Source organism: Dreissena polymorpha, chromosome 8, assembly GCF_020536995.1.
Source record: "Dreissena polymorpha isolate Duluth1 chromosome 8, UMN_Dpol_1.0, whole genome shotgun sequence".
NCBI classification, from domain to species: Eukaryota; Metazoa; Mollusca; class Bivalvia; order Myida; family Dreissenidae; genus Dreissena; species Dreissena polymorpha.
The window spans coordinates 49,967,866-49,995,694 of NC_068362.1; the positions used below are offsets into that span (position 1 = coordinate 49,967,866).

Below are 27,829 nucleotides of genomic sequence, written 5' to 3' on the forward strand. Positions count from 1 at the left end.
TCGGTAACTGGGGTATTTCGATACTTTTACTCTTGTAAAAATCGGCACAGAACGTTCGGTCAGACAAACGATGAAAAATTGTGTTTTATAACATATTGATAGTGTTAAAGTGACTTGACCACGCGCCAATCACCTGTGCACCAGAAGAAACATTTACAATAGTTCCCGGCCCGTAAGCGAGGCATCAGTTCCTGGCTAAGACGAAACAAAATTGTGTCGCTCCCACCGCGTGTAGATTTCATGCAGACTTTCCAACTGTGTAAATGTCAACTTGTAACATTGCAAGATGTAAAGATATCTAGACTTGTTAACATGCTCACAGTGGAAATCGGCAGTTCATTAAAGTAACTGTTGCAAATTTGTATACTTTAGCATTCACCTTTGTTAAGAAGCGTTAGAGTTGTGACAAAGTTTTGTGCGCTGTGTATGCGATTTAAAAATAAAAGTATATGTATATTTTACATTTTGAACATTTAAGTTTATATTCATTGAACAGTTTTAATTGGACAATGCACAAGATGAACACTTAAGATGTCTCCACCTTAAAAATTAACATTGTTGAAAATTGAAACATTAAATATCAAACATTGTTTATTTTAACGGATATTATTTGACATGTTTGTATAATCTATAATTGCAACATGGAACACATCAGCTAAATACTCAACACGTGCAACATTTCTGGTGATAAATAATATTGGCGGTCTTTCCCTTCCATATGACAGTGTTTATGTTTCCTCTGCTTTCAAAACGTGAGCACATTCATTAAATGTAAGGAACAATATATAATACGAAAAGTCAATTATGCAGGACGTTATATGATGCTTTGAATTGCATTCAAATAACACTTTCGCACACTTAAATGCCAAAACGTCACGAGAAAAAAACTATTAAAAACTTCATAATTGCTCTATAGGACTGTAACATTTTGAAAACTGTATTTTGCTTCTTGCAGGTGTAAGTGTTTGATAATACATGATCTTACGTGTAATGGAGTTAAGTATTTAAGTGTGTTATTAAATAAATATGGCAAATTACCAATATTTATATTTATATTGTTCGTTCAGTGCCAAATCTTCAGCGCTTAAGTTATTCAGTTTGTATTGTATTAGACCATGAAATGTCCTCGATTTCAAAACGCAGACAATAATGGTCTTAAAAAAACTATGACAATTTTGGAAATAAGTAGCTTGACATGGTTTCACATTAGTATAATTATGTTAGTTTTAGCAGACCTATGTGCAATACGTTAGTATTGTCTTGCGCTTATATACCAGAAGACAAATCATCTGCGTAAAAATCATCCAATTGTTAATACGTAATTAACATCCCTTTGTTTAACGTACATACAATGTGAATGCCATTCTTGTATGTGTAATCAAATCATATATAGCTTAGACAATTTTCTACTGATAGCTGTGTGATAATGAGAAAGAAACACATAAAGGCTTTTGAAGCTAAATAAATGTCATGATCAATAAAAAAATGTTATTAATTTTATTTTTATAGAACTATGATATATAGCTGAGAAAAATGTTTCTGGTGTTTTTCAAATATTAACCCCCATTTTAATAACTGGTGAGCACAGTTACCCATTTTGCGCAACTGGTGCTTATGCCAAAGTTAGAGTACACACATTTGAAAAATGGAAAACCGAATAAAATACGCATGTTTAGGTTTAATTTTTTTTATTATTGATGTGTTACTATAATTTGTGCAGTACAATTTAACTATACAATGACAAGAAGAAGACATCGGAAACATTATTTTCAATAAACTTGCGAACGCATTGCTTTCTTTTGCGCACGAATTGCTTTTACATGCTCACGTCTTGCTTTCACGTGCGTCAATACTAGTGAATACGTGCGCACATACTAGGGAATACGTGCGCACATACTAGTGAATACTTGCGCACATGCAAGCGAATACGTGCGCACATACTAGTGAATACGTGCGCACCTACTAGTGAATACGTGCGCACATACTAGTGAATACGTGCGCATGTATTATAATTACCTATATATTTTAGTACGCAATAAACAAAATAAATAATGTTAATAGTGGGTGGGTTATAGTTTATTAATGCTGATTTATTGAATAACTGTGTTGAGACTTTAACTACTATAACAATACAGCTGTACGAACACTACATTAATAAGTATTTGGTGATGTTTTAGGAATTTATTACATTTTGCATGCTGGTTGATATATTATATGGTAAACAACTCTGGACATTAAATTTAATTATTTTCACTCTGCAGATGAACTTGTTATTTATATTGCCTTTGGGACACTTGTGTAGTAAGTTAATTAGGTAAACAAAGATAAACATTCATATAACTGCACTGTAATAAACAGTTTTTATTTATATAAGATAATTGTCTATTTGAAAATATCGGTTCTAAAAACATAAGTGCATGATATTGGAAACTTAAGAAATTTAAATAAACAAACATAATTGGATTTATATTGTTATTTGTTATAAAACCACTGCTTTATGAACTACAACAATCCGATTTCATATGCATCTAAATAATATCATTTATAACATAGAAAATTGTGTTTCATAAATATTCACTAATATGAATACACACACTTAGTTTTCATTATACAAACAAACATATGAAATGGTTTGTTTATATGGTTCGTCAAGAGAAAAGGATTTCCCTAAACACCAATTAATGAAGCAAGGTCTGTCACTGAGATTATAATATTTAACTTGCTGCAACACTACGCGGTCTTTGTCTTTCGATGGTGTTCAAGTACTTTTTACACAGCTTCGCATCTTGAAATCGGTACAATCTTTCTACATGTCATTGTTAAGTCTAAAAATAACAGAAGAATAACACACCTTTACTTAAGTGACTTTACTTTCTTTTTTTATTCCTTCTTTTACATTTTTATTTATACAAAAGTTGTGTAACAAAGCAAACAAATTAATAATGTTTTTTACAACAGACAATAAATACATGGGAAGATAGTAGTATATGTTAACCTAATAAATATTTGTTAAACAAAGACAAAGACAAAATATAAAACTTCAATATATTGGTTTATTTCATATTTATTTAAAAATAAATTAATTTGATCAATACACTATTAACTATTCATTCCATCATGTCATTTTTAGTTAAAATGATAAATGATCAGTAATAACTAAAGCAAATTTCCTAAGTATCGTATAATAATGTGTTCAGATTTATTGCTTGCACACACAAAGGACCATCATCATCATGCTAATCTGCCATGACAATTAGCATATTTAAAGGAATCTGAAACAAGTCTTGTATGCATTAAATCTTGTCCTGAAATTGTAAACGACTAATTAAATGTGTAAAATGTAAATACATATTTTGCCTTTTGCATAAAACACCATTTACGGAAAGTGGGGTAACAAGCTTAACAGTAATGAAAATGGAGGATATTTTTTTTAATTTTGATGCATATATTACAATTGCATGTTGGAGGCATTCTGGTGTTCATGGAAGGTAAATTTAGATGGTTCTTGAGTCCAAGTATCAATTAAAACTGCTGAAAATGCACAAAAAATGAACTGTTTTAATCATAAACAATCAGGAACTTGCGTATAAAGTCTTCCTTGTTTAATATTAATAATTCATCTACATAATTTATATCGAGCTCAAATGGGTATCAGTGGATCATCTTGCGCGTAAAGATAATAACGGATAAGTATGGTAAAGGTACAAACCTTTAAAAAATTTGGACGACAACATTGAACAATCAGCCGTTAGCGGCCATTTCGAACACCAGTTAATATTTTTCTCCCTTACATCACAACCGTTACTTGCGCACGATCTAGCATCTGCTTAAATAAAGCTATCAATTGCGGAAATTTATCTCTTGCAAAAACTCAAGGCATCATAATATGTATTCAAACGGATAATAAGTGTAATGTAGGCTTTTTTACAAATTTTGCGCAAAATTATTATTTTAAATATTGTTTATAAAGTTGCCTCTGGAGTAATCGTTGAATTAAATCTTTCATGGACAAGCTCATTCAAAAAGACCAAACCCGTTTCATTGTAGGAATGTACATACGGGATAAGCAAGGTTAATTTATGATATTATGAACTATACTAAAACAAATGATATCATGGGTTTACTTTTCTGAATAGACTTCGAACAGACATTCGATAAGCGTAGTCCTTTGTACAATATGCACGTATCGTCTCAAATTTCGGTCCAGATGTCAAACGTTGGTTTGAGGTTTAACATAAGTATTCTAAATCAGCAGTTTCTCTGTGTGATTACCTATCTAATTTTCTATTCAAATGACAATAAGATCCCCTTTCAGTATTAAATTTAGCATAATTGGATACAATTTGTACCCTCATTACGCCGGTTTTAACATAAATAAATAGTTAAAAAATTAATTAAGCCTACGTAAAGCGTCTCGCGTTTTGGGGCAATTTTTTGGAAATCAGGGTTTGCAGTACGAAGGGGTTATGTGTTGTCGAATAACCATCTCGAGATCAGGATATTATTCATGTATTTTAGAAAACGCGTTAGCATAGAAAAATTACCGTGTAGTAATCACACTAGTAACACTAGTTAACAACTAACCGAATACATGTATATCTAACAATTATATGCCTCGATAGTTTTGAGCAAAGTTAAGATCACCCTTTTTATGTCTTGAAACTATTTTAGCGGAGCTCCAGTTCTAGGGAAAGCAGCCTGTATTACATATTCGGTTAAATAAATACACTATAGTTCGGTAAGGTAAACGTATGCAAATATTTAAAGAATGCGGGTGGAAGTTCATCTTGACCTGAGCTCTTTTCTTTATACTTTTAATCATTTTTCTTCCATTTCGGCAAGTGATTTGTAATATTATGGAAAGACGGTATATTGTCATTGTTCGCATATGCCGTTAACAGTGTTTCAAAATTCATTTGTACAGTCATCTGTGTTAATTAAAGCAACATTAATTAAATTTCTTGATTTTTAAAATCATAAGAAACAATTTTCATACGTACACTGATGAGCCGTATGCTATATAGTTGAGGTCCATAGTCATCCCACATAAGTCAACCATTGAGTCAACCATTATGCACGTTTCATACCCGGCCAAAACTCCTTCATCTGCAGATCGTACGAAACAGTCACGTGATTGTATGAGCCGTGCTCTTGACAAAATGGATTTAATTCATGTCTGTAAAATGGCGTCCCAGATAAGAGTGTGCAGTCTGCAAAGGCTAAATTAGGGATGACACTTTCCGCTAACACTGCATTATTCAAGATGCATCATCATCATTATCATCATCATCGTCGTCGTCGTCATCATCATCATCATAATCATCATCTTCATCTTCGTCGTCGTCGTTGTCGTCGTCGTCATCGATGTCGTCAAAAGCATCATCATCATTTTCATCATCATCCACATCATCATCATCATCATCATCATCATCATCATCATCATCATCATCATCATCATCATCATCATCATCATCATCATCATCATCATCATCATCTTTTCTTGACAGTCGCGGTGTATATTAAACACGATATATCGCCCTTGTGTAGGTAGCCCAAAAGGCGATATATCGTGTTAAATATATTGTGCGTCGCCGCGACTGACAAGAAAACTATAGTGCGTCACCGCCACTGTCATTAAAAATAAAAATATCGTGCGTCGCCAAGACTGTCAAGAAAAATATCAAGTATTCTTCGTATGTCCAGTGTCGCCATTGATGAAAGAAGTGCGAGATTATAGATGGCACTATCCGGATTCCGATATTGAGGTATGACCGTGCAGTGTACATATAGAAATTAAAAAGTACCCACACTTTTCACGCATTGAATAATCGGATGAAAAATTGTATATTATGAATTAAAAACATCATGCTAGTAGAGTTGGATATATATGTTTATCACAGAATGCAATCATAACCAGTCAAGTTGAGACCGAATTTTAAAGCCGCGTCTCATGTTTTTTAACAAAACAGATAAAAACCCTTGATAGTTCAACTCAAGTATCAGTGCAAAATAGCTCCGCAAATGCGCAGTGTTTTGAATGGGATTTGAGTTGAACGCTGAAGTATTTTATGGTTCAATAAATCGGTATTGTCACTGACAAACAAGCCATTAATCGTTGGACACTAGAAATAATGTATACATGAGAGTGTAAAGCGGTTATTCACCCTCGAGGTTTCGCTCGTTTCATGTAATAACGCACCAGTACAACAGAAAGCCTTTGATACGATACCGTTGTAAGTAGTATTGTGTGTGCGTTTGTTTGTTTTGTGTTTTTATATGAATATTCACATTTTCTAACACGTTATAGAATGAATCTCATTAAATACTCGGTGATCGTGATCAGCTAGGCATGGATACACATGGCGTCTGGTGCAGCGCCCGAGAGCCCCATGCCTCAGGTTATATACCAGTGGAATATCATTGAGTATGAATGGCCTAACGACACCGTGAAGCAGGCAAAGAAGGCCAGCGGCGAGTATATCCCCAACAACAGTGCCATTAACGGAATCAAACTTTACAAGGACAAGGTCTTTGTCACAGTTCCGCGCCTTCGTACCGGCGTGCCTTCGTACCGGCGTGCCTTCGACGCTCAACGTGCTCGTCAACGTGGCGTCCTCCAATATGACTTCATCCAACATGACGTCATCGAATGTCACGTCTCCCAATATGTCGGCATCCAGCATGACGCTATCGAACGTGACATTGCTGCGACCCTACCCCAACTGGGAGATGCAGATGTTGTGGAATTGCGACGCCCTTCAGCGCGTGCAGAGTATGGAAGTGGACCCACACGCTGGTCAAATGTGGATTGTGGACACTGGTAAGCTATGAGATGTTGTGCATGGCGAATTACAAATCAAGCAGCTTTGGTATTTTATATAGATTAGGATGTTAAATTGTTTGTTTAGGAATTTTCGAGATTCAAGTTTCTAAATGGTGCATTGTTTTTTAGATTTTAATTTAAATAACGGGATCTACGTTTTTAAAAAAAATAAAGCTATAACGAAACATTGACAATATGCGCGGTAGTACTTGAATATAAAATTCGACGAAATTCGCGTGCAACATTTAGGTTGATACGCGCACTACGTTATTATAAAAAAAGGGAAAAAACTCATTAAAAATAACGTAAGCGCAAAACCTATTCAATTGGGACTGTAGCACTTGATAAAAACATAATTTATATAAAAAAAAATGACGAAAATCGCATTTAAAATAGTACACTGATACAAATACAACATAAGCTCTTGGGATTGGTCAAGAGAAGGGGCATTTGTTTTATAAGATAAATGAACCAAATGTAAACAGATGATGCAATATTTTGACCGATATTTGGATCGAATCCAGGACACGTCGGATTGTGTTCGTTCATGGTTCATGTATAAGGCCAACAATTAAATGTCATTTGTTTGTTCCTTACGTGGAAAAAAGTATGGCTTTTTATGAAACACGTATTATCTTAGGGCGCAGGGGTCATTTGAGATAGTAACTGCAGGTAACTGCAAATTAAATCACATTGAAAGCAAAGGCAAACTATTATGGGCACAATTTACTTATAACATTTTATGTACAATCTATATGCTAAAAAAGCAAGTACGACACAACACGAATGGCTGTTTGTTTCGGAATTACATCCATATGGTTCAGCTCTCACTCTACCACTCAAGGGAGGGGCCGATGTTGGTACATTCTGATTAACAACCATTGTTCCTCCGTTGCTAGGTTATCGCGAGAGCATGAGCAACGTCACCACCGTGCCCAAGGACGCGTGCCCCCCAAAGATCATCATATTCGACATCAACAGCCACTCCATCGTCCACAAATACACGTTCCCGCTGGACGTCACGGGCGTCGGCAGGTTTTACTTGAATGACATCGTTCTAGGCTTCGAAAATGGCGCGGCTAGGTACGCCTATATCTCGGACACGCTGGCGTACAAGCTAGTCGTGTACGACTATAAAACGGACCTTTCATGGGCGTACACGCACCCAAACATGGTGGCAGACGCTGCGTACAAGAATCTGACGATTGGGAATGAAACGACGACGATAATCACCGGTATCAACGGCATCGCGCTGTCCCCCGATTATCAGTATCTCTACTACAGCTCCGTCGCTGGTGTCGGCCTGCACCAGATCAAGACGTCAGTCCTGATATCGGCGAGAGGCGACACCGACAAATTCGCAGCCGCCGTACGGACGATAGGCACGAAGGTCTCCCCCGGCGACGGCATGGCGTACGGAAGCAACCACAATCTGTACTACTCGGCGCTTGGAGAGAACGGCATATATAAGTGGGACGTCCGTAAGGATCTTGGGAGCGCCGCCGGAAGTTTCTATTCAGTTGAGATGAAGACACACGCGGAGTTCGTTTCAGATGCCCGGATGCAGTGGGTAGACACGCTCGCGATCGACGGCGCCGGCTTCCTGTGGTTCACGACCAGCCGTCTGAATAAACTGTTTAGCGAGGGGGGCGTGCAGCACCATGAGCCGAACTTCTACATTTGGAAGGTGTACGTCGGTGATACCAACTACATGACTGTGGCGAAACCAACTCTGGGCGCCGGAAGTATCTCTTCTTCCATTCTGATGATATGTCTGAGTGTCATTTTTGCTGCTTGCCTTTTGTAAATATCATAGACATGCGACGTTGTTATGATTTTAAGCTCCTTATAAAAAATGCGTTGATTGTTACGTGTGTGTCCGTGTGTTTGGTGATGCACACTAGTTTGAAACTGTGATATGATTAATGACTTTTGAGAACCCTTCATCAAGTCCTTTTTTAACTTAAATTGTTTAATATAACAAAATGCATATTATTTACGGATCAGCGTAAATTGTCAGTCCACGAGTAGCCTGTGTAGTCCCTAAATATCATGTAAGGAATTCACAGGCTTTTCCAAACCACGGCTCATGTACATGTATATAATAATATATTTTATAGTATATATAAGGATGCATATCGAAATATCGTAATATTTCCATTATAACCTTTCATAGCACATGTTAACCTTTGAATATCCGCATTGTCTTGTTAATGTTAAAGTAATTTTCAATCATTTGTGTGAAATGTGCATGTGTCAGAACCCAGAACCGCAATTAATACCTATTTCTTATTTGTTGATTTTGAAAAGCATTCATGTTTTTTACGCCGTATAATTATCATTATTTACAGTATTACCTTTGTGTTCGTGTAGCTATTTTATTGTTAATACTGGTATAATATTAAATAATAATAAACAATAATTTTACTGTCATCTTTTATTACACGCCAATCGACATGTAGAGAAGCTCGTATAACCGTTTACAACAATTGTTAATATGTTCTGTAGTTCGTTTTTGCTACCGGGTAGATTCGATATCTTCGTAAGTCCCCGTACACATGTCTTGGAAGTAGTAAATGATTAAAAATCTTCTAAACTATCGTTGATGTGCTTTTTGTTATTGCTTTTACATATATCAGGTCGTGCACGTCAATGAAAACTTGGCAGACGAGCTCTTGCAAAGTGATAATTCTTATTTTTGTATTACCATATCATCTACAAATAGTACTGCTAAATTTATCATCGAAATAAACGTGTCGTGTATATTTAAATGAAATATACTTTTTCGAATCTCTTCACCACTTTTAACTGCTTTTAACTAGTCGGTTACCAAGAAAGTAAATCGTTTTCAGACATTTATATTACAATGGTTGCTTTATAGTTTACACCCTTTCAGTAAAATGACCCTACGGAGTGTATCGGATGTAATCTCTTTCATTGATCAAGTTGACCATTAATCATGTTGATAGCTTTCTGTAATTTGTTTGTCATGTGCCACATACACGAAATGGCTTTGCACACATTAAAGAAAGCAGCGCACGCTCCGTAACGTATTTGTAAATGTAGCATTGTATTAAAGCCCAGTACATGTACTTTCTTTTATGAATCATGAATTTTTGGTCAAAACTATCCACAGCAAAACCTGGTCTAATTTGTAATAACACGTAGAACAAATGTTTACAAATCACTAGATGCGGCGGCGATTGGCACTACTTTTAAAAAAATATTGTTTACCATATATTTAGCTCGGTTCATTTTCTTTCAACGATTCTTTCTGGATTCGTGCAGCGCAGTTTTAAACTGCATTTTTTATTCATTCTGGATACAAATTGTAAATTAAAGTGTCATACCTACTTGATCTGACTAACCGAAAGTAATCATCTCTAAAAAAATCATTCAAGTATAATGAACTACGTGCAAATATGTAAATGACCCGCCAAGCAAAAATGGCATCGATGAGGCGGGTTTGACATGTAAGGCTTATTTCGTTTTGAAATCACAGTAACGTGGGTATATTGGTCTGGCCTTATAGGATTTAAATCGTCCGAATTCAACAGGGTAAGTCATGCGTATGTATTACGTTGTACAGATACAGTTCACATGTCATATGTCATATGTCATGCGTTAGTATTACGTTGTACAGATACAGTTCACATGTCATATGTATCATGTTGTACAGATACAGTTCACATGTCATATGTATCATGTTGTACAGATACAGTTCACATGTCATATGTCATATGTCATGCGTTAGTATTACGTTGTACAGATACAGTTCACATGTCATATGTCATATGTCATGCGTATGTATTACGTTGTACAGATACAGTTCACATGTCATATGTATCATGTTTAAACGAATTGTTTTCAGACCGTTCATGTTTATAAATCATGATATATGAGAAAATGTAGGGCAGTGTTATAAATTTAACGGTATTGTTTACGATCAGGCGAAATGAAATAAATGAAAATGTGTTTTTTTTTCTAACAAATATAATTTTAATACTATATTAAAACAGGCAAAATAAATCTATAACTTAGAAAAACATATGGAGGAAATTGTTTCCTTTATACACAATATTTGTTATTTTGCTCAATAATAAAGTACTTTGTCAAACGGTTTAATCGTTAATCTCCATTAAGAGAGTTTACATCCCTTTTGTCGTCAGTGACATTAATTGAATTTAATTCACCCATTCTACAGTTACCCATATAATCGTCCGCTACAGTATTTAAACCCTTCGGAAACACGGGTTCAAGCCCCGTTCCTGTTCAATCACCGTTCCAGGCGAATGTTAGCTTGGTTTGTGGTCGCCGTACCAGACAGGTGGGGTTTGCCCCGGTTAGTCCGGTTTCCAACAAAGCACAAGACCACAACACATAAAATCTAGAAAAATTAAAATAACAGCTTTATATCGAAATTCGTCATAACTTCGTGAATCTAGTAAATGTTAATAGGTATGAGTTCTAGAATACACCCCATGTCCACGCACAATTCAGCTTCAGGCGCAATGGGACCTCATGAACTTCGAAAAAGAGTCACATAAAATCGTACTTTTGGCAGTCCGGTAAGCGCAATGGTTTGTACACGCACTTCAACCGCCTAGGTTGCCTAGACCCGGTTAAACCAACGTTCCGAAAAGCATGTCAGCTTAATTTGTGGTCATCATGCCGGAGAGGTTTTCCCTGGGTTATCCGGCTTTCCCCCATAATAAAATTTAATATATTTCAGTAGCAACTTAATAGTTGGAAATTACGGCTAAAATTCAAAATTCGTCCCAGCGCTCGTTAGCCTAGTAAAGTTAAGGACCTCATAAACGTCGACATTTACACATACAATGAATAATCGATCGTCGGGCTATTACGTTAGCATAATGGTTGGTACACGCGCTTCTCGTCTATGCGACCCGGGTTCAATGCCCATTTTCTGCATATGTGAGTTTGGTTTGTGGTCACCATACCGGGCTTGTGGAGATTCTTCCAAGTACCACGGTTTGTCCTAGAAAACAATACGATACACAACTTGAATATCTTACTACAAATTTGGACATAGCACATATAATTCAAAATTCTTCCCAACGTTCGTGAGTCTAGTAAGGAAATTAGATAAGACTGCTGGGACACACTCCGAGTCCCCACGAAATGCAGCCTCAGGCGCGGAGGGACCTCCGATCTCTCACTAGAATCACTCATGTTCAAGGCGGGTTCGATTCTGAGTAGATTAAAACTGTTCGCTAGTTTCCACCTGTCCAACTATTCTTGTATTAACTACGATAATTCCCGTATTTATATTGTATTTCAGTTATCTACGGACACCTTCATTCATCGTCAAGGCTGGAAATACACCTCTTTACAACGACTGTCATTTAAAATTACAGGCGCCAGAATCCTGTGTGTTTTACTGTACTGGAACTGTCTGCCAACATTTCGTTTAATTGTTTTTTGTCACAGGCATAGTGCTCCTCGCACGTCCCGTTAAGGGGGACACACCTTTTTCACATTAAAACTCCCCGCCAGTCTCGGGGCGAACATGCATCAAAGACTTTTTCTAGTCATCATTAATATCGTTCACCCTTGACAATAATATGCCAAACGTAGTAATTAATGAAATCTTTATTATTTTCAAGGTTCTGTGGTTTTTGTTGCTGAATAATAATACATTTAAATAAATAAAAATTATTGTGAGGCAGTTTCGCTTTTCATCAATAAGTTGAACATAAATCCTGGACAATCGCTCCTACGGACAATCGCTCATACGCTAAATTTGACAGGGCGGACAATCGCTCATACGCTAAATTTGACAGGGCGGACAGTCGCTCCTACGATGTTTTGACAGGGCGGACAGTCGCTCTTACGATGTTTTGACAGGGCGGACAGTCGCTCTTACATTATTTTGCCAACCCGGACAATCGCTCCTACAAAATCGTGCAGTCTCACTTTAATCGTGTTTTTGTTTTTTTTTTGTTTTTTTACACAACGAATGTTTCCTGAGCATGAATGGGCATAATAACATTAACATTATTTTAATATGTCGACTTACATTTAGATCTATTTTCATCGAGCCCTTGCAGGAATCGGAACGACTTCTACTGCATACCCATCGTATTGTAGACTTAGAGGTGTGCTTCTTTGAATACGAGTGACCCTATAAGCATAGCACAGACTGACCGCGTTTGTTCGTTAGAAGTTCCATGTTGGAAGTAAATTTGAAGGTGTGGGATATTACAATATATACATATTGTTATCACAGTTTGTGAAATTACATTTAAAGAATCGACAAACTGTAAATAGTTTGTTAAAAAGTAAATTAATTAATTAAAATCAAATTGATCAGCTCATGTTGAATCGGCTTAACAAGTTGGCAAATTTAATTGTCGGTTAATTATAGATGTTAACCTTTGATCGGCGTATACTATGTTTTGCCGTGGAGTCAAAATAATGTAGGAGCGACTGTCCGGGTTGACAAAATAATGTAGGAGCGATATTCCGGGTTGGCAAAATAATGTAGGAGCGACTGTCCGCCCTGTCAAAACATCGTAGGAGCGACTGTCCGCCCTGTCAAAACATCGTAGGAGCGACTGTCCTCCCTGTCAAATTTAGCGTAGGAGCGATTGATCGTAGGAGCGATTGTCCGTTGAACATTGGTGTAAAATTTCGTGCTTGTGTGAGCAAGTCGCTTTAAAAATATCAAACATGTAAACATAAAAATCATTTCTAGTATTATAAATGTCTTTTTGCGTTTTTACTATTTGACTGTTTTAAACTTATTTTTATCACTATAGTTTTGTATACTACAATTCGCGTTCAAAACTGTTATCTATTTCTAGGGATGAACTTACTAGAGGGGCCAATAACATGGGCTACTAATTGTTAGTGCTTTGTAGATTGAACAAATACAAGTTTTTCACATGAAATCATTCTTTAACTTTCGGCACTAAAGGCAACAAACTTAAAACAACATGACTGTGCATTCCCTCTGCATATATTCATTGTATAAAAGTAACAGAGATACATTGAAAACGATACTTATATCCAACAATTAACAAAGGAATATGAAGTTATTTAATAAAATGTCATATGTTTAACAAACAAGCGGGGCATGATGATCTAATGTCGTTCACTTATTTTAAGTACCATGATGTGACGAAATATGATACGATAAAGAGAATATAACACATGTACAACTAAAATGTCGGTTACGATGCGTTTATATTATTCAGCGTACCACAGAGAACATGTCATGGGTGGTTACAGACACATTTGTTTAACGGGCATAACGATTTGATTGACCTCGAGTGTTCTACTTTTATGACCCAATTTAAAGACATCACAGTTTACGATCCGATGAAAGAATTTATAGCATCTGATTTCGTCTAACCCTATATGTTAACTGTAAAGAACGACACTTTTCGCTTTTATGGATTTTATCGTTGGAAGAAATTCTCTTTTAAACGACAATTTCAGTTTAGGCGGAACTTGTCCCCCTGCTTAGGCTGCTTGGACTGCACAGGCTTATTAGGGATGACCCTTTACGCACATGCATTAAGCCCAGTTTTCCCAGAACGCGGCTCCGACAAGATACTTGAGATTTTCAAGAATTGAGGTTCTATTTTTGTTCCACATCTTGTAGCGGGGTTGCACATTAATGTGTCATACTCTACATTAACACTGACACATCTCCTGTCGTTTGTGATCGGAGAGCAGATAAAAAAAGTGCATCCTGAAGGATTTCAGTGATATAAGTGTTATAAGTAACCTAAAACGCGGTTGATTCCGCTGGTTACCATTCTTGCACACAATGCATATAAGGAACATTAAATTGTATAGGAAACCAATTGTTAACAGCGCCAACAAATGCAGTAGAGGTTAACATTAACCGATTTGAGTTGCAATAGAAAATAATCAGAAAAAAAACGGATTGAGCTGATTTCTGTACGAACTCTATAATCAATTTGATAGTCAGCATAGCTGTGTTACATAGCTGGATGACGTCATTTGAAAGTCAGGACCCAAAAGGTGCTTTAAAGGAAGTCAGTTTCAAAAAGGACGGTTAAACCCTTTTTGGCAATAAATTAGTTATCAGAGATGAGACGGCTTCGGGAAATTGAAAAAAAAAATCATGATTTTAGTTATATTGGAAGTTAGTGCCAACTTACCTCACTCAAACCCGGTAAGCTGCCGTGTATGCATGCCCCCCCTGGTCTGCATCAACACCGATCCCAACTTGTTATCGAGAAAGAGAACATGGTTTGTGTACTTTAACAAAACAAATAAGCAACCGTACAACAAATTGGCTTCGATTATTATACTTACGATTGCAGTGATTATTTTAGATACAAACGGATCTACTCTATTACTTCCTTGTTTACAAAATGGCGTCCAAGGCTATTATGTAGGTCGATGACGGCATCCGCGAACAGGTCACATTAACAATGTTGAAATACATTAAAATCAGTGTACAAAACAGTTAGGACAAATATTTACTTTTAATAAACCAACTACGAACAGATATGTAGGGAACTAGTTTCTCGAAGTAAAACAAAAGCATAAATAAACACCCAGCCAAACGGGGAAAAAAATTAACAAAATCGGTGATTATTCATAAAAAAAGTGCGCCTAATATTGGAAGAGTGATTGCCAAATGAAATCTACAACGTGAAAATATATTTTCTATAATCATTCGTGAAATAACAAACGATCTAACACTGACATGAACAAATATCCTCTATTTCTTTTTATTTTAAATATCAAACGTAAATGCTGACTTTGAAATAAAGTTTGAAATTAACGTTAAATTGAAAACAAAAGTTTAACTATTGTGGGTGTTTTTTTTTCACTTGTTAGTCGCATATTCACCTCATAAAATGTGTGTTATTATAGTCAAAAAACACATTAGTGTTAGAAGATAAAATTATACCATGGGGGTTCACATCATATATGTCCTTATATGGTTTATTATGAGTTTATTTCTTCACCATCGAAATAAATCGTATGTTAATATTTGATTAACACGCAGTTTTCTTTCTACACATTCAAATCACATTTTTACAGCCGCGTCATGCGAAAATGGGTCTTATGGCGTTTCTGGTCAGGGGCGATGCTGTCCGCTACAAAATAATTAAAAATATTAAAAGGTTTAATGGTCGCATGAAGTATCTCCTGACCAGACTGAGAGATGCGCACACTGGGTGTGCTATCGCTACGATGGGCGCATATGGCATTAGACCCATTTTTGCATGACGCGGGTTAAAATAAATCTCCTTCCGAATTGAAAATGGCTCATTTTCGCATTATGCTTTTTGATATTAAATTGAATTCAAAATAGTAAATATAGCAAACTGGCAAATAAGAGTAGCCTATTTAAGCGTTCAGGAACGATTTCCAAACGTACTGACCGACTTCGGCAAATATTTGTTGTTAGATGATTAAACGAGTTTCCTCTTATCGTGACACTAAACTATTTCGGTTGTGTTTGTTTTCTCATTTAGAAAGCAATACTATGTGTTTATCGATAGTCAATCATGACTTCCACTGACGATTAGTGACCGAGTACAGACCCTGAAATTCTGTGAGATTAATTTAACGCGTAATTGTGACTGGGCCACAATTTGTGTCTATGTGTCGTTTGAACATGCAGAGAGTAGTCCGGAATTACTTACACTTAACAGTGTTACATCCTTTACGCTGTGCACAGACAAATAGATGTAGCCAACGCTCAGGGAATTTCTCTCGAATAAGCTTATGAAATATTCTTATGTATTCATTCGTGTCTGTTAGCGTTATGTAAAGGTCATTTAAGGTGAAAAGCTGGGTAAAACAGCCACGCCGAAAAAGCGCATAAGTGTTTTATACCGATGTTTTGGTCAGAGACTGGTTGACACCGTGTGAATTACTAGGGTAGCAAGTAAAGCATCAACAACAAAACAGGGTCATTAGCGCTGTCTTTCTGACCACCTAATTCGTGAGTAAAAAAATATTGTTCGCAGATTTATTTATTTTTTATTTTCATCAGTTATCTTATTGTATATTTTGAATTTGTATATGGTGCCAAAAAACAAAAGTTGTGTAAAGGGAATTTCGATCATGAAATTATCTCCTTAGTGTAATATAATTCGATATTACAACAATATTCATTTATTATGATAGTGATTGTTATTTTATTTTATATTAACTGGTTCTCATTATACCAGTTTCATCATATTTTCTATGCTTTCAGAACGTCAAAAAGGGACATTGTGTTTTTATTGTTTCTAAGGTATCTCACATATCTATCATAAATAGGCTGATAAACAGTGCACACACATCTCGACAGGTTCGTAAAGACACCCTATTGATCAATTTGAATTGGTTGTGTTAATTCTAAACGTGCGATTTATAAAGCAAAAACCTAATTTTGAAAAATGAGTTGCGTCCAAGATTATGCAATAGCGAACATCTTCAGTGCCTTCATTGCTTTGATTTTATCTGCAAACAGAACCGTCAATCCGTTAAGATTGATAAAATATCGAACCAAAAGCCTCGAAAAATGACCCATTTTGCGCTTTACGAGAGTTTTCTTGCTTGGTTTGTTTGTTAACGTTGTCATTTATAAATTACATCCGTTATCATACGACAACCTTGAGGCGAAAACACGTTATTTTATGATAAGGGTAGATTAACTTTGCTTTTGACCTGAAATATTTATAAAAACGAATTGCTAAATCAGGTCAATGATTTTTGTGCTTGAAATTTCAAAATAACATTGTGTAACTAATAAGATAAAGTGCGTGTGTTTACTTTGGTTTTCATTTCGAGCTAATGCTTGGTTTTGACCAGATCAGATATAAAAAGTAAACAAGTAAAATACAATAATATCGATGAATTGATGTGACCAAATTAAAATGAAACTCAGGATAATACTTGTGGTGACCGTTCTCTTTGCAGAAACTGATGGTATGTGAAAAGTTGTAGTGTTACTTCTACACAATTTGCTTATTTATTTGTATTTTCTTTGAACTAATTGGTAGCATGTGAGGCGAGTTTTATGCATAAGAAAAAGGCTTGGTTCAGGTTTATGAAGTCTCGCTTAAAAAAAAGTTTATTTATTACTTACCTAGTTCGATATAAATGTTCTTCTCCAAACAGCAAGCTGTGGTGGATGGCGTTCCTGTAGCAGTTCCTGTGGCGGAGGACAGCACGAAAGGACCTGTGATAGTGGACTGTTCGGCTGGGGCTCGGAAACCCAGTCCGAGGCTTGCAACGAGTTCTGTTACAATGGCGGTTACTACAGCTACTCCAGGTGCTCATGCCATCCTTGGCGAAGCGGAAGTTGTTGTGAATGTATGTTTTGTTTCGTGTTATAAATGCAGAGTTAGTTCTGTCCGTCCCATGGCCGGTTAGAATTGAAATCAATTAAGCTCGTATTTGCAGTGAGTTGTTGACTATTTAAGTTCGTATGTGTATGAATGGTTACCGAAATACGAAAACAATGAAGTGTCAAATTAGCCTAGAATGCTCGTATTAATAAATCATCATAAAATCTCGTTTCATAATTACGTGGTGTAACCAATAGACAATGTCATAATGCCTCAATACTTATTTTCTCGTCATTTGTAGTCAAATATTCCAACGTTTTTGTCCAACGATTCTTAAAAGAATGCTACGTAAAATGCCTTGTATTAAATGAATTCACAGACTGCAACCATATTTCTATTGCCCATTGCGTGCCCGGGCGTCAAGAGTGCGGTGGCAGCCCAGACGGCATCCGGTGTACAGAGTGCGACTCGCCCTACCAGCCGGCTGGCTTCAATAACGGATGCGGTTTGCGATTCTTGTGTTAAATAGAATGTACTTTGATGAAACTGACTAGCTTTAATATTTACAAAATTAATGCATTTTCGCACTATATGTTATGTGTGGCATTTATCCCAATGAAACTTCTCTTCTTCAGAAATTAACATGTAGTAATGCAGTAAAAATTATTATTTTATATCCAATAAATTCATCCAATGGGCATTCTTAATAAGTACCACGTGACCGTCCAATATATTCCGGTATTGGATCCAAAAAGTCTGTATTTTTTCCATATTGGACAGTTGAGTACAAGTGCACTAAGCAATTGTTTTATAACGATAAAAGCCGTTACCGAGAAAAAGTATCCGAATGTACAATATTCGATTCACACAGGCGATATTTAGATTGTATTTCTTAAATAAATAAATTGGATAAATGTTAGTAATTAAAAACAAATGCAACAGCAAGTGATATTGTTATTGTTTGAAAAACAAATGCAACAGCAAAACAAAAACTCTATTTTATTAACCTCAATGACAGCTTTAATCCAATGCTTATAGCAACACAGTTCAATGATATGCCCTTCCATTTTCTGTTCTTCCATCCCTTATCGAAATGTATTTAAATCCACACTTTCTTTGATAGCGTTTGTATCCCATGCTAACCATTCTGACCCAAAACACGATTAACGAATTCGTAATCCTGTCGGAGCGAGTTGTTTTATTCCTATCGAAGTTAACAGTTATGCATTACAAACACACAATCCGAAATACGTTTTGGATTCGTTCGATGATTTAAAAAATATTATGAATAATTTACTGTTAAACACAAACACGTCCATAGTGATTAGTGTTGTCCCTAAAATGCAGAAAGTCTTGTTTAGGGTAAAGTGATCGTGAGTCGGACAGTGTTTTCAGTTTCGAACGATTTGAGCTATATTTAGAACTGTCAGGACGGTTTCTTCAAACTGGTACCCAGCCTATTATTCCCGCTACGCATTTCAACCGTTTTTGCACGCAAAACGGTTTAGATTGCGCCTATATGTGTAGTTGAATACAGCTACTCCAGTTCGATTGAGAGTCGGACAGTTTTGATATTGAGTCGGACAGTGAGAGATGTCAGAGTAAATGGCCATATATTATATGGTTTTATACTATTTTAAGTCAATAATGCAAAAATATTTGTTCTATTAGTGCTCTTTCAATATTTGGTTTATATTGAAATGAATTAATCTAATTAAATGATGTAAAATTACTTATATACTTACGTTATCGACCAGTGGTTGCTACACGCGCTTCTAAGCTTGGCGACCCGGGTTCGACTTCTCTCCCGAAGCATACAAGTTCGATTGGTGGTTGCCATACTAGACCAGCGAGGTTTTGCTAAATTTATTTTCACACTATTCAAGAGTATCAGGTTAATATTGGGCAACTACATAGTTACGATGCCTTGCTTAATGCACTACGTGAGTTAGCGTGTGTGAACATGAACGTCTATGAAGCCCATCGGGTATCGAAAACAAGTTGAAGATTAAAGATTCGTGTTTTCAAGCTAAAGACAAATACAATGTACAGCATAATTTCTAATTCGTATTTATGAGTAATCCAGTTACAAAACCACTCAGACATGTGTGTACGCGACTTTTTTTTCTTTTGGTGCATTACATGTCATGGCCGTGTGCCTGTTTGCTGCAGTTATCTGAGGGCTTCGCAAGGAGAACTCAGGGTTCCGAGCTTTCAACTTTATCAATATCCACAACATATCCAAAGGCCTGCCACGCTTAAACGATGCGCCTTTCTGAGCGGCAAAAATCCCCACGTACCTTAAAATGTTACTTTTACTAAACCCAAAACCCCTGGCCGCTTATGAAGTGGCGGCCTCAATAAGAGCCTTTTCATCAGTCGAGGACATTTTGTGCTTTTTACCCCAGGTAGCGCCGTGCTTTACCAGTCACCCTATCAGGCAAAGACGATTTGGGAACATTATATTCATCGCGGCGAACAGACATCCCGATTATATTGAGCCACTGAAGTATCAAAAATTAAGCCGATACGTTTTAAATACATTTATTTTATTTATTGGCAAATATAAACAAACATAATTAATAAAACATTGAAAATAAGAAACTGTCAACTGTAGCTGCACTGTCAAATTTCACAGAATGTTAATAAATTTTATATATGTATGAACTCTTTAATATCTCAGGCTCAGCTATGGAGTCTGCATCTGTTTCGCAGCAACGAAGCCGATGCTGCAATTCTGCATCGGCCCGCGCAGCTTTGAAAACTTTTCTGGGGACATTTTTGGCCCGAAGGTAACACGACCCTTTTTCAAAATTCAATACAGTCTTGAGCTTAAGGGCATCTTCACGGCGAAGATAATATCGGCCCTGGTGCAGGTGTGAGTCTCCATAAACTGCAATCGCATTACAGTCCTTTCGGTTACCAGGTTCATGGCGACAATAATGCAATGGACCGACTTCTAGCTGCTTCGCACCTGTATGGTGCATACCGACAACACAAAACTTGCGAATTATCACGTTCTTCATCCTATTAATTACAAAGTGAAATACGACAGCACAAACTAATAACTACAAATGCAAACAGTGTAAAATAGTGGTAAAATCCTATTATTACCAACGTAGCCCAATTTCTCACATGATATTTTTGTATGAATAAACATCGTAATATATCAACGAATTTCGGAAAGCGCAACATGTAAGAATTTGGTTTACGTGCTCATTTTATGCTGGAAATTAACTTTTAAACAAAAGTAGTAAAAAAACAACACTTTGCACAAAGTCATTAGAACAATCTAGCACAGACCGAGTAAACTGTTTGATGAATGGAACATATAAGAGCTATTGGACTTGTCAACATTTGCATTTAGTTCAACGTAAACCCGTAATAAAATAGGCTTATTTCTGTATTTGAGACCTATCTATAAACTTTCATATGTAAATATTGGTTAAACATTGTTTATTCACAACTGACATTGAGTCTGACAGTGTCCGACTCAATATCGAATTGCGTTGTTTTGCTGTCCGACTCAATATCTAAAATAGTTCATGTTGTCGGTGGGGAAATTTGTTGATCAATCTAAAGAAACTACGATTAAACTTAAATTTAGTTTACAAAATGATCATAAATCTACAGCTTTAACAATGATGTCAATTGCTTAAACAGATTTTAACACTGCTAGACTGTTTCAAACGCAAACAAAACTTACTTCTTTTGCGTTGTCAATTTTGAAATTCGCGCCCGTGAAGGTATTTTTAGAAATGAACTTCAGGAATGCTGGGAAGTACGCTTCAAAAGAGAAACGACTTATTTTATTGGTTTAAATATTTATTTCGGTTAATGTACACTTGTTTGCATGCTGAACTGTCTAAAATCGACAGAAAAACGGGTCCAAAAACGTCCGACTTCAGATCGTGTCCGACTCTAGATCACTTTACCCTAAACTAGTATGTTTCGTCAGAGAAATGACGTCACACGAGATACGTCATAAATTGCGTAATCAGGTGAATGAAAATAAAAATACGGAAAGCTGGTTTGGTAATATATTTTAAAGAAAAAACAAAAGAGCGTTAGAAAGGGATATAGAATAAAAAGATTATTAGACGTTTAAACTGTACAATACGTGATATATTTGGACTCGCACACAGTTTGAAGTCATATTGGACTCGCCTAACGGCTCGTCCAATATGACTTAAACTGTGTGCTCGTCCAAATATATCTCCGTATTGTACAGTGAAACGTCTAATAACCTATAATTATTACATGACCTACGCTCCAGGAGTGAAATAACGTAATGCTCAATTTTGTTTATTACACGGTGTTATTACACTAGTTATATAACTGTGAAATGACGCCATTTTTGTGACGAAATGAAGTCATTATTCCAGCGAATTTCTTCAGTTTAGCTCTTTTACAATGTGAATAAAAAGGTGAAAAGAGCATAAAATAAAGAGAAAATCTGTTGGTCATGTTATAAATAGAATCTTAGATTCGTGGTCATTTTGTATTGCATTTATTAAACTTGTCATCTAAATAAAAATAAAAACTCGGCAAGCCTTGTTGTTATCTTTATTTAGATGACTCGTTTAATAAATTCAATACAGAACGACCACTCATGCAAGATCCTATATATACAATATCCGATTATGTGGATCTTTTTTTTTTCCTTATTTCTTCAATTTTATGTTGTCCTGATTTATTGGATGCACATATATGTCGAAATGAAATCCAACGTTGTACGTTAGAAAACAAGATGATAGACCTTGTTTATACAACGGCATAATATATCGTTGAACTATGCTTTTTTTCTAGCACTGATTTAAAATAATTTAGTCAGAGATTTTCCGATTCAAAATCTAAATAAGTGATATTTGCACACTTTAACTATGATGTATAACAGAATAATTCAGTACATTTTACTTGTAGATTTTACTCTTTGAATTTTACCGAGCGAAACGTGTATTGGAACCATCTTTTCAGAAGACATGGTTTAATTAATATATAATACACGTTATATATTTCACAATTAATGGAAATTTCTTTTTAAAAAAGTGTGAAACACATACGGTCATTTCATATATGAGCATTGCAGCGAACATTGCCAACACTATGTATGAAACATGTTTTTTCAGTGCGTATACCATGCAGTGACAGAAATGGTCTATGCGACCACATTTGCAGCACAGTTTCCGGCGTTGCCCAATGCGCGTGTAACACGGGCTATCGACTTGCCTCGAATGGCTATTCGTGTACAGGTAAATGTTTGTGTAAATTTCTTCCCATGTTATACAGAGAAAGTAATATGAAACTCACATAAAAAATATTAAGAAGATATATACAATTATTTATTGCAATAGGGCGATAAATCAAAATGAGTTGAATTCAAAAAGTACTTACATGTAGCAATAGAAGAATTGGCAAATATCTCGCACATCGTTGTTTTTTTTGCTGCAATGATAAAACAGATTTGTTGTCTTTACATTTGCGTGTAGGCCGTACAACTTATTTACCTATTATTACTTTTAACAATCTCGTGTCGTCATATATATTTTATTATCTACTACAATATGTACTTATAACGAACTTATAACGTACTATAACAAATAGGCGTCATAATAATTTTTGTCACGTTGTCGACCCCCAGACATCGACGAATGTATAGAAGGGACGTCAGGGTGTGAACACAACTGCACCAACAACCACGGATCATATGTGTGTAGTTGCTCTTCTGGATTTACACTAGAGGCAGATAACCATAGCTGCAATGGTAACGTCGCTTTGCTTAGAAATGCAATTGAAACAATCATCTGAAAGCATATTAAAGGGGCCTTTTCAAAAAAATTGGCATTTATTGAAGTTTGTCATGAAATTATTTATCTTGAAAAATGTCAACATTGGAGCTAAAAGCTCCATTAAACAAAAACAAGAATAAATTTAAAGAAAGACAAAAATATAACTACAAAACTCTCCAAATTATTCAATCGTTTCGCGTTGCAACGCTTTATAATTTTCAAGTTTTTAAATCGTCAAAAGGTGCATATAATGGATATTTTAGAGCATGATAAATGTTCAGTATTATTGTTTCCTCACAAATATCATAACTACAACCAACATTTGGGAATTTGAAACATTTTTTTTTAATTTTGTCAATTTATCAAAACGTGAAAAGGTCCCTTTAATGTATGATTCTTAAATGCATACCCCGAGTTGCCTATTTGCTTTTTTTATGGAAATTTCGTTAGTGTGACATTTGCTAGGAATTATTTTCACGCAGAGAACAGTGTCTACATCACACTATTTTCAAAAGCTTATTTCCTTGAGAGATAAATACATTGTGGTATACAGCGTAATAGATATCAACTGGCTATCCAGGGCACAGAATTATTCCCAATTAAACGTTAATGGAAGTAAACCTGTAAGTGCTGCTTTTTTCCTAATAATTTGTCACAACAATTTTTCTAACTAATTTCTACAAGTGCATACAAGACAGTTTTTTAAGCTGCTTATGGCAATGTGAAATACATCAGAATTACTTTAATAAGCCTGCGTTCTTGTTCAAAAACTCCATGTAAACTGCACGAGTATGCTTCACGCAACGTGAACTTTTGTCGCCGATTTCAGACGTATTCAAGGATTTATTTGAACACCTTAAGATATCGGCACAAACTGCAAGAAAAACTGTCTTTTATGCACTAAATATTTTTGAAATGTATTTCAATAACTTGAGATATTTGCAAAAATAGGTTCTTAGAGGGTGTTTACATTATGTTCAGCCCGTGTGTAAATCTCTGAAAACCCCGTTGATTCTGCACCCATTAATGTACTGCGGCCTGCGCTATACTAAAGGGTTCTGTACGAAGCAAGTGTACTTATTGCACAAATACTTATATTATAATTATGAGTTGTATACCGTTGCTATATTTTTTTTTCAAGTTGAGCCATGCACGTTTGATCCTCACACGCAGTGTATCTGGAAAGATGCCCCGTCTGGGGACGACTTTGACTGGACAATGACCAGTGGTGAAACACCAAGCTCTGGGACAGGGCCGTCCATGGATCACACCATGAAAAACAATTATGGTAACTCTAATATAAATGGGCCGTGCTCTATGAAAAGGTGGTTTAATGCATGTGCGTAAAGTGTCGTCCCAGATGTGGGACGACTCTTCCCGCCTTAACTGGATTTTTGCTAAGAAGAGACTTTCTGTAAACGAAAATACCATAAATGCGTAAAGTGTTGTCCCTGATTAGGCTCTCTCGACTGCACAGGCTTATCTGGACGACACTTTCACATGCATTACAGCCCTTTTTTTACAGATACAATATAAAGAAATACCACTCACATAATACTTCATTATTAAACCTTTGTTCATACTCAACATCTAAGTAGTTGACACAATATTGATTACCGATATGTTCCATATCAGGTAAATACCTGTACATTGAAACCAGCGGCTCCCGGAAGACAGGCGACAGAGCCTGGTTAGTAAGTCCCCTACTACTTCCGGTATCGCACCCGGAACGCTGCCTGCAGTTCTGGTACAATATGAACGGTCCTACCATCGGATTTCTGAGCGTCTTCAAGACGAGAAATGGCGATGCGCCCGGAACCAAGATATGGGGAATGTCCGGTGATCAGGGACCAGAGTGGAAAGTTGCCTCTGTCACCGTGGCGTCAGCTGACCAGTACCAGGTTAACAAATACTAATTTTGATTTCTCTGTTGATAATGGTTTTAATTCTAATATTTTGATTCTAATTCTTCTTAATTAATATAATTAATTAAAAAGTTTGGCTATTAAGTAAATATGTATTTCAAATATTTGCCGAACTAATGGTTTTCAAATAGGTACATGTAATCATCATCAGTATAATTTGTGTCCGCTCGCAATAGAGGTTTTACCTAAAGGACAAAATTAATATATGTAATATTTTGATTTAAAAGATGTTTGACTATAAGGAAGAAAGATTGTGTATCCAAACATCCTTAACATATCTTTAATTACCATGTCAAAATTTCAGTTGATCATTGAAGCGGTCGCCGGCAGCAGTTATTTTGGAGATATTGCCATTGACGATATCACGATGTCGCCAAATCCGTGCAAGCAAGAACCGAATCTTGTAAATTGATACGCATCTTTGTATATAAAACTGATACGAATTAAATGAACATGAAGTCTTGTGCTTGGAATTACATACATTTGTTGAATTATAGCTATGGACGTCTGAATATATACCTAAATGTTGTTAAGTTTCATAAATAAATATTCACTTATTACGGAGGTACAGCCAAAAACACAAACACATTCAACCAGATCCGGAGGACTACACAGAAACTATTGCCGTCTGTTTGGGTCAAAAGTGCAAATACCTATGACATGGACGTGGCCTCAGAAACATATTTGGAGCCGCGGCTGTACATTTATCGATAAGGTTATTATTATAAATGGCGTAGCGGAAATAACTTGTAACCGCGGTATATTTTTGAATGCTCCCCATATATATATATATATATATATATATATATATATATATATATATATATATATATATATATATATATATATATATATATATATATATATATATATTTGGCATGTATGTACCTTGCATGGACCTCTACCAATTTTGTTACAGTTTTTCATAGCACCTTCAATATTTTTCCGATCTCTTACATATTTGGCATGTAGGTACCTTTCATGGACCTCTACCTTTTGATGATATTTGAGCTCACTGGGGTCAAGGTCAAGGTCACTGAGGTTAATAATAGATTTTTCCGTCACAATTTTGTTACAGTTCCTCATAGCAACTTCAATATTTTTCCGATCTCTTACATATTTGGCATGTAGGTACCTTTCATGGACCTCTACCTTTTGATGAGGTTTTAGGTCACTGGGGTCAAAGTCAAGGCCACCGAGGCTGATAATAGATTTTTCCGTAACAATTTTGTTACAGTCAATCATAGCGCCTTCAATATTTTACTGATTCCTTACATATTTGGCATGTAGGTACCTTGCATAGACCTCTACCTTTTGATGAGGGTTGAGGTCACTGGAGTCAAGGTTAAGGTCACCGAGGCTAATAATAGATTTTCTCAAGGTCACACTTTGGTTACTGTTTCTCATAGCGCCTTCAATATTTGATCGATCTCTTATATATTTGGGATGCAGGTACCTTGCATGGACATCTACCTTTTTTATGAGATACTGAGGTTAAGGTCACTGAGGCTGATACAAGATTTTCTTAAGGTCACACTTTTTTCCACACAATTAAACCGTATATCGACAAAGCATCAATGGGGAGCATCCATCAGTTTTACTGATATCTTTGTTTTTGCTTGCCGTTACATTTATTTCCGTGGGTTAGAAACTTACCAATCATCGTTCGTGTAAAAAAACATATTTGGTGACAGTTTAGTATTATTGAATATATAGTTATGTGTATTTTATATATCACAATACATAAAATTTTAACTATATCGTATCTGAAAATTAATTATATTAGCTATTTTGTGTTTGTTTTTAACGATTCTAGTAAATTTAAATTACTACGTGAATAAGCATTCTGATGTCGAAAATGGAGTTTCTTATAACAGCCTCCGTCCGAATTTTTACAACTATTGACAATAGTTGGTATGTCCCGTTTGATCTTCAAATTCAATCCATTTCAATTGCAAACTGTAAATGCTGAAACGCATTACAACGTGTAACTAACCC

The 27,829-nt window shown here is 35.9% G+C and overlaps 2 protein-coding genes across 2 annotated transcripts; both read left to right on the top strand.

Annotated features, from left to right (window-relative positions):
- Positions 1–6,075: 6,075 nt before the first annotated feature.
- Positions 6,076–9,104, top strand: LOC127842310 (protein yellow-like). The gene is made up of 3 exons (XM_052371741.1): positions 6,076–6,568; positions 6,681–6,820; positions 7,723–9,104. Exons 1-3 carry the CDS (start codon positions 6,360–6,362, stop codon positions 8,628–8,630), a joined length of 1,257 nt encoding a protein of 418 aa, XP_052227701.1. The 5' UTR covers positions 6,076–6,359; the 3' UTR covers positions 8,631–9,104.
- Positions 9,105–17,451: 8,347 nt separating this feature from the next.
- On the top strand, positions 17,452–27,620 carry LOC127843191 (MAM and LDL-receptor class A domain-containing protein 2-like). The gene is made up of 8 exons (XM_052373055.1): positions 17,452–17,755; positions 17,948–18,142; positions 18,497–18,622; positions 23,247–23,369; positions 23,759–23,881; positions 25,048–25,194; positions 25,542–25,807; positions 26,136–27,620. Exons 1-8 carry the CDS (start codon positions 17,704–17,706, stop codon positions 26,241–26,243), a joined length of 1,140 nt encoding a protein of 379 aa, XP_052229015.1. The 5' UTR covers positions 17,452–17,703; the 3' UTR covers positions 26,244–27,620.
- The last annotated feature ends 209 nt before the right edge of the window (positions 27,621–27,829 follow it).